This window comes from Dinoponera quadriceps, unplaced genomic scaffold (assembly GCF_001313825.1).
Source record: "Dinoponera quadriceps isolate SergipeBrazil2010 unplaced genomic scaffold, ASM131382v1 scaffold364, whole genome shotgun sequence".
NCBI lineage: Eukaryota > Metazoa > Arthropoda > Insecta > Hymenoptera > Formicidae > Dinoponera > Dinoponera quadriceps.
Window position 1 is genome coordinate 15,752 of NW_014554461.1, and position 8,817 is coordinate 24,568.

The 8,817-nt window shown below is 53.3% G+C and overlaps 1 protein-coding gene across 1 annotated transcript; it reads left to right on the plus strand.

Moving 5' to 3' along the window:
* Positions 1–4,352: 4,352 nt before the first annotated feature.
* Positions 4,353–8,529, plus strand: LOC106750469 (the record flags this gene model as incomplete). Its single annotated transcript, XM_014630849.1, has 3 exons — positions 4,353–4,599; positions 5,138–5,355; positions 8,188–8,529. Coding segments are annotated over exons 1-3 (807 nt in total), but the record flags the coding sequence as incomplete, so codon positions are not given.
* Positions 8,530–8,817: the final 288 nt, after the last annotated feature.

An 8,817-nucleotide genomic window follows, 5' to 3' on the forward strand; every position in this document is an offset into this window, starting at 1 on the left:
GGGAGGGGGACCCACCCTATGATGAAAAGTATGCGTCGGACGGCACCATACAGTCAGTGGCATCCACGGCCTCCGCGTGGGAGCTCGCTGCCAAGACTAAGCGGGTTTACGAAGAGGCCATGGTTAAGAGGATAGGGCCCGGTAGACCGCCGGGCGAGCGGCTAAGGCCAGGCGTGAAATGCTAGAGGCCCATAAGAACGAAATGGAATTCCGCCTTGCCGAGGAGGTTGCGGGGAGGTTGAGTTCCTCCCCGGCCACCTTCCCGGATCGAGGAAAGGGTACCATGGGGGACGTCCCCATGCCTGAGTTTATGGCGTCTACGTTCGACGCTATTGAGGGCGTCGAAAGGGTAGCCAAGGTGTCCCGTGGTTTAAAGGGCACCATAATAAAGGCTCTTCGGCAGTCGTGCGCGGAATTGCGCGTGACTGCCGAGAAGCTAAGTCGACGGGCTGACGGTACTGCCTAGGGGGCAGACAGGTCGGGAGAGGTGGCGGCCCTAAAGGGTGAACTTTCCAGGGCGGGCGAGGAGATCGTTGCCCTAAAAAGGGAGGTCACTTCTTTGAAAAAGACTGCGAAGGAGAGAGAGACAGAAGCGTTTCATCCTCTTCTGCAAAGAATGAGAAGGGCGTCGGGGGCCCTTCGCGTGGCCCTACCGCATATGACGGGGGGATGGCGTGGGATCCCCGCCCACGGATAGGGTGGAGGTGGGGAACCTCCAGCCCTCGAGGAAAGATGTGGTGGGGGAGGTCGCTCCAAAGGAAGATAAGAACTTTGTATACCTACTCCGAAGGGTAGGATACCTCCCTAATAGATAAGCGGCTCCAGGCCCTAAGAGCCGAGCTGCGCACGGCGACTCAAACCCCGGGGACCCCAGGAGACCGGGAAAGAGAATCGGGTCATGCATCCCCGGCTCTGGCCCGGCAGGGGGTCTTGGGATCCGTGAATGGAGAGGACCCGATAGAGCCGTGCAAGGGAGGGGGAGGTCAGGATGGAAAGAAGAAAAAAAAAGGATCAAAAAGAAGGCCCAGCCCCCCCCCCTCCCTCGAGTGGTTAATGGGGAGAGGACCGCTGGGGCCCCTCCTGTATCCCCGCGGTAGGGAGGGGAAGCTGCAACGGGTGAGCCCTCCGGATGCTCCGGGGGGGAAGGTGGAATGGGGTGTGGGGAAGCTAGCCCCCCCCCCCCCCNTGGAATGGGGGGGGGGGAAGCTAGCCCCCCCCCCCCCTCGCTCCTTAAAAAACAGAGAGTTCCGGCGACAGCGGCTGTGACTATTATTTGCCAGGCCGGAAGCTACAAAAGCGTGATCCGAGAGGCGAGGTCTAAGATAGACCTCGCCTCCCTGGATATCGAGGGCGTCCGGATAAAGAGGACCCTCACCGGGGCCCTCAACAAAGAGGTTGCGGGTCCTGGTGGAGGGGCTAAGGCGGACACCCTGGTGGCCCGTCTGACGGAGGCCCTCGCCGGGAGGGAAGGCGTACAGGTAGCCCGACCGCATACACGGGCGGAGATCCGGATAGCCGATCTTGATGAGGCCTTTACGTCGGAGCAGGTGGCCGCGGTGGTGGCACGGGTGGGGTAGTGTCTCAAGTTCTTCATTTCTGTGAGTGCGATCGGGGTAGGGGCCCGGGAGGGCTGCGCACACTATGGGTCCGCTGTCCGGTTGCTGCCGCCAATAAAGTGGCGGCGGCCGATCAAATCAAGGTCGGATGGATTTGGGTGATCGCGATGATGTTGGACCGCGACGTGCCCCCCCTGCAATGTTATAAGTGCTTGCAGGGGGGGCACGTCCGCGCTCAATGCACCGCTGCGGCCGATAGAGGGGACCAGTGCTACCGGTGCGGGTGGACCGGGCACGTAGCGCAGGGGTGTACTCTCCCGCCGCGATGCTCGGTCTTCTCCGACTTGGGGCACAGGTCGGACCACCGGGCGAGCGGAGCGGTTTGTCCGGAGGCCCAAAAGAAAGTAGAGGGCCAGCGATAATGGCCGCCCACTCCCGCAGCAGACAAAAGGGGGGAAGAAGAGAAATGCGCCTGGAAAGAGGCGAACTGCTCCGGGTCTCAAAACTGCGAATTAGCGGCAGGGGAGGCAACCGGCGATGAGGCAAGAGTCAGCTGTCCCCACCTCGGAGAGAGAGAAACTGGGCTCCTCGCCGGAGGCAGGGGCCCAGGTGAAGAGGAGAAGGAGGGTACAGACAGGCGGGGAGGACGCCAAGCCTGGTGGCAGCAATGGCTGCTAGGACTCCCCGTCTGCTGCAATGTAACCTCAACCACATCCGCCGTGCGCAAGAGTTATTCATATACATGCCATGGCGGAGCGTGGTTGTGGGTTAGGGATCATGGCGGAGCCCTGGTAGGTTATCCCGGACGATCCCAATTGGGTTCGTTTGGGGGATCTATGGGGCTGGTGGCCGCCACGTGGAGGGGAGCGGATGCGCTCTTTCCCCCGTGATCTGTGTTAGAGGAGGGGGGAATCTATGTGGTGGTCAGGTGGGGCCATGTAGCGGTGGTGGGAGTATACCTCCCACCATCGCGCAGCATGGCACTATCGGAGACGGGGACGGCCCTGGTCATAATTGCCGGGGCCGTAAGGAGGTGCTCCCCCCGTCCGGTCATCGTGACCGGGGACTTCAACGCCTGGTCGCGGGCGTGGATTTCCCGGCGCGACGACCATAGGGGGGTGGGGGTTGGTGGGCGAGTGGGCGGCGAACTTGGGACTNCATAGAGGTGGCCGTGTCCACCCTACAAACGGGAGGCCGGGACCGGGGCGAAGGGTCGTCTTGGGCCAGGAGGTGGGCTGTGTTACGGTTGGACCAAGACAAGTTCCGGGCGGTGGTGACGGAGGCCACATGGCGCTGCCAATTTTTGGAGCGCCTTTCCGCCGAAAAAAAGGTGGGGTGGATCCAGGGCGTGGTGCTTGACGCTTGTCGGGCATCTATGCCCCGAGTCGCCCCTAGGGAACAAAGGGGGGCGCCGTGGTGGTAGGAAGAAATCGCGTTTTTGAGACGGGCCGCCACCATGGCGCGCCATCGATATACCAGATGCTGAAAGCGTTTGAGAGTAGGGGCCTAGCGATCACTGGAAGCTTATCAGGGGTATAGGCAGGCCCGGGGGAGCTGGTGGCTGCTATAGCCCGCCAGAAAGAAAATAGCTTGCGCGAGCTCCTCCTGGGCCTGAGTAGGGACCCTTGGGAGCGCCCATACAGGGCGGTGCTGAACAAGCTCCGCCCGTAGGCGCCTCCACAAACGGATGAGCTTTACCCCCAGTTCGTCCGGGACATCATCGGCGCTCTGTTCCCTCCCGGGGAGGGGCTACCGCCCCAACTCGGGGGGGGGGGNGGGGGGGCGGGTGCCGGGTTGGCGGGACGAGCTGGGGCTCACGGCCGAAGAGGTCCGAGCGGCGGCTAGGCGCATCGGGACGCAAAAAGCCCCCGGCCCAGATGGGATCCCGGTGGCCGTTTGGAAGGTAGCCGCGGGGGAGTTAAGGGCGCCCTGGGGCAGGCTTTTACTGACTGCCTCAGGGCAGGCCGCTTCTCCGACGGGTGGAAGATGGCCGGGGTCGTCCTGTCCTCAAAGCCAGGTCAGGGGCAGGACTCACCCTCGGACTTCAGGGGCCTAAGCCCATATGTCTGCTGGACGAGGCGGGGAAGCTCTTTGAGCGCATCCTGGTTAACTGCCTGGTCCGGTATATGGATGGGCAGGGGAGGGGAGGCCTGTTGAAGCACCAGTACGACTTCCGCGGGAGGCGGTCCACGGTGAATGCTGTCTTCCGTGTGCAATCCCTCGCGGTGGCCGTGGTGAGGGAGGGCGAAGTGGCGTTGGCGGTGTTGTTAAACATGGCCAACGCCTTTAACTCCTTGCCGTGGGGGCGCGTGGTAAACGCCATGGCGTACTTTCGGGTTCCCCAATATCTGGTGTCCACCATTGCGGAATACTTCCGCGGCAGAGGGTTGACTTATAGGGATCGGGATGGGGCATCTCATTTTAGAAAGGCGTTGTGCGGGCTTCCACAGGGATCGGTCTTTGGAACCTTACCTGTGGAACCTCCGATTTGACAAGGTGTTGAGCATTGTGCTTCCTCCGGGGAGCGCGATCGTCTTATGCGGACGACATGCTCGTGCTCTCCGGGAGGGGGCCACATGGGGAGAGGCGTCGGTGGCCGCAATCGAGGTGGTCGATAGTGTTGTCCACGCTATTCGGGGCTTGAGTCTTCGAGTGTCCCCCAAAAAGTCCGAGGCTGTGTTTTTTCACGACGGACGGGGGGGGGGGGGGGGGCACCGGAAGACCCATATCATGGGGGGGGGATTTCNGGAGGGGCACCGGAAGACCCATATCATGGTGGGGAGATTTCCCGTTAGGATGGGGTCCGGTATCAAATACCTGGGTCTCCGCCTTTACGGAAAATGGAGTTTCGAGCGCCACTTTGAGGGGTTGGCCCTCAGGGTGGCCAGAGCCGCCGCCAGTTTGGGGCGGCTCATGCCCAACCTGGGGCCAAATGTGGGGGCTCGCCGGCTCTACGCGGGGGCGCTGCAGGCTACGGTCTTATACGGCGCCCCCGTGTGGGCCGGCAGAGTAGTGAAGTGGCAGGGGGGTTCACGATGCCTTCGTGAGGCCCACCGAGCCGTTGCGCTGAGAATGGCCCGCGCGTATAGGACTGTGTGCTACGCCGCGGCCACCCTCTTGGCGTGCCTACCCTCCTTGCAGCTCCTGGCACTAAACCAGGAAATCTTCCTGCGTGTGCGGGAGCTTCGGGGAGGAGGGGTACCTGTCCCTGCGGGGATTGTAAGTGAAATCCGGCGGCGGGCGCACCACTCCATGATTATGACATGGAGGGTGCGCCTGGAGGTGTGGCTGCGGCAGCAGCGGAGCGGGGAGGGTGATGCAAACAATCCTCCCCTAACTGGAGGAGTGGTTGAGGAAAATGTTCGCCCCCTCCTTCCACGCGACACAGGTGCTCACAGGACACGGATGTTTCGGTGAGTACCTGTGTCACATTGGGCGTGAAAGCACCCCGGGGTGCCATCACTGTGGGGCGGAGAGGGACACTGCGCGACACACCCTTGAGCAGTGGCCTGCTTGAGGGGTGGAGCGCCGTGCCCTCTCCGGGGTGGTGAGGCCCGATGTAAGGGTGGTCGCTATAATAGGCGGTGCTCTCAGGGACTCCGTGGTGTGGGTGGCCTTCTTCGCCTTCTCCAGCAGTGTTATGCTGCGTAAGGGGAAGCGGAGAGGGCCAGGATTAGGGATGGTTTGCGGACTCGTGAGGCCGAAGGAGGAAGCGGAGAGGGAAGGATGGATCCCTCCCTCCGTGCAACAAGGAGAGGCGGTGGGCATCGGGGTGTTCCCCGGCGCGCACCGCGTAGGGGTATCCGGCGGTCGTTCCCTCCCCCCGGAAACGGCGGACGGGGACGGCACAGCCGATATGGGGAAAGGAAGGGAAGGGGACCCTCAGGGAGAGGCATGCGCCGAGAGGGTTACCCTTCTGCCCGCCGTCCGGAGGCGGACCAAGCCGGGGGGTGATTACCACCCCCAAGGAAAAGGGGGACATTCAGGGGTTATAAAGGGAAGGGAAGATCTTTCTCGCTCCTTATTGCATGGGGAGTGGGGCGCAGTGTCCGTGAGGGGGAAATAGGGGATTGCTTCCCTCTCCGCTCCTGGGCCACGCTCCGCGGGAGGGTCATCGCCGGGGCGAGGTGTCTTCGGCGGCGGGTTAACCTCCTAAAAAGGTGGCGACAGAGGAGTGATGCCCTCTCTGTCGTCCGAGGAGAGGGTCTGGCGCGGGGGGCATGTACGGGTATGCTTGTGCAGATATCGCATACCCCCCGGGCGCGCCAAGGTTGGCATCCCAAGGGGTTTTAGCCCGTAATAGTCCGGCATACTCTTCGGAGCTCCCCCGGGCCCGTTGAGATTCATGAGGATTTCCCCTGGGTCATCAAAAAAAGAAAGTAAAGCGGGTGAACACAATATGAGTAAGAGAATGAGAGGTGGAAGATTGGAGATATGCTAGACGGCCTAGTCAGTTGAATTTCTATCAATTTGTGAGTTGCAAAGACGTACTTAAACGAGAATTTGAGTAAGATATTAACGATCATGTATAGTAACTAGAACGAATAATCATCATAAAGGCTATTATTTTAGGTTGCAAAATACAAATAGCATGTGACTCACAACAAATCGTGGAATTATCAGTTTTTTCCTTTTCTTCCATACGGCGGTAACGACAACTTTATATATTGCATGCATTCGTTAAGTGATCTTAAGTGATCACGCAGCATGTATAAAGAATATAAAATATAATAGGATGGAAAAATTGCACAGGATACATTAGTTTTAAGGCAAACTCTATATTGAAAACTATTTTAGAACGTAACTCTCAAGCTTGGCTTAAACATATGAAAAATATTTAAATTATATCTGTTAGAACACATATATATACATATCGTCATGCCTTATGTATGTGCAATAATCGTAGACTATAATACGTACAATGTAAACGACAAGTTTAACGAGTCCAATTGTCATATTATTTATAATAGATTCACAAAGTGCATTGATCTATATTTGATGAAGCGATTTATGATGTAGCGAAAAAAACCATGATGAACTACGTGGTTATATAAAGTAGTCTCATAGCCAAATATGATAGCCGTGATATTTATAATATTGTCGACATCAAGATAATGATCATCGTACAGAAGTTAATATAGTAAAATAAGACATGGACGCTCGAACGACCTGCGTAAAAACAATTTATTTACACACCTCGCCGGATATTATGATTTCTGTATACGTTATTTATGCTCTATGTAAGATTACCATAAATTTAGACAGACATTAATTCTATTCCATTTCGTAGGAAGCGTGACTTTAGGTAAGTTAGAGAAATATAAACAAATTTAAATAATATATAAGGCTTTGTTGATATATCATCAAATAATATGAAATATAGACTTTAAGAGCGTGTACACAAATGTTGTAGTGCAAACAATATTACAAGTTAATAGATAATGCACGGATTTCATAGTGTAATATAGTATTCAAATTTCGCGCGTCTAAATCATTTGTGCATCTTTGCGAATGAACATCGTCCGATCTTTTTCATTTCTGAAGATGCGCGGACTAGTCACCCTTTTATAATTACAAATAGAGAAAAAAATAACAAGATCACGCCTTAGCGCAAATCGGAAATGGAACCTGAGACCTTTTGCTTGCCGGACGACTACCATTAAACTACTTAAACACCACGTTCACTTAATAAAATTCATTCTCCTTAAATTACAAAGAAAACCCCTTATTTCTTTAAGAAATTCATTTTTCCGCCTGTTTAAGTAGAAATGAAATAAATAAATATTATGTTGGGGAAAAAGAAATCCATTATTTTCTCGGTAGATGGCTGTAGTGATCGATATCTCGTAAAGTATCGATCAAACAATTTTAGATTTCTGCTTGTTGGAAAGGTGACATTTCGCACTAGAAAACTTCTTTTGTTGTATTTTGTTTGGTCCATTCAGTTGTGAGATACAGGGTGTTAAAAATGGAAGTCAACAAAGAGAAAATTCGGAACATTTTACAGTTTTTTTTTGATAAAGGTGAAAATACAAGCCAAGCAGCTGTAAATGTGAATAGTGTTTATGGTACCGATACTGTAACAGCCAATTACATGCAATTTTGGTTTGGAATCGTCGATTCCATTCAGGTGTTTTTGATGTTAAAAATGCACCTCGCACAGGTAGGCCCGTCGTCGAAAATGTCGATAAAATCACAGAAATAATCGAAGTTAACCGGCATGTTAGCAGTCGTAACATCGCCCAGGAGCTAAAGATCGACCATAAAACAGTTTTAAACCATTTGCACAAAGCTGGATTCAAAAAGAAGCTTGGGTGCCACACCAATTAACACAAAGAAACATGATGGATTCATCTGAGAAGCCTTGGACAAACGGAATGAAATCGACCCATTTATTAAACGGATGGTGACTGGGGATGAGAAATGGGTCACATACGACAACATTGTGCAGAAATGATCGTGGTCAAAGCGCGGTGAAGCAGCTTAAACGGTGGCCGAACCAGGACTAACGGCCAGGAAAGTTCTGCTGTGCATTTGGTGGGACTAGAAAGGAATCATTTATTATGAGTTGCTTCCATATGGCTAAACACTAAATTCGGATTTCTATTGTCAACAACTGGACCGTTTGAAGTTAGTGATTGACCAGAAACGGCTAGAATTGGCCAACAGGAGAGGTGCTGTGTTTCATCAGGACAATGCCAGGCCACATATGTCTATAGCGACTCGTCAGAAACTCCGGGAGCTTGGTTGGGAATGGACGGTTTTGAGGCATCCACCATATAGTCCGGCGCCAAGTGATTATCATGTTTTTCTTGCATTGCAAAACTTCCTTAGTGATAAGAAATTGACATCAAGAGAAATTTGTGGAAATCGATTACTAGAATTTTTCGCCAATAGGAACCAAGACTTCTATGAGAGAAGCATTATGAAGATACCTTTAAAATGGCAACAAATTATAAATCCAAACGGTGCATATTTAACACAAATCGGACAATCCGAAAAATGTTAAATAAAGTCTTGATATTCATTTAAAAATAATTGATTTTTTTTCCCCAACTTAATAATATATAAGGATCTATTGATATAGAATCAAATAATACATGGCCATTAGAAGACTAAACACCGATGATATAGTTTAATACTCTATTATAATAATTGCACTTTAACATCCGTGCACAGGCTTTTAATGGCCATGTTTCGCATTATTTGATTGTAAATCAATATGAATAAAAGAATCATTTTCTTAAAGGAATAAGGAATT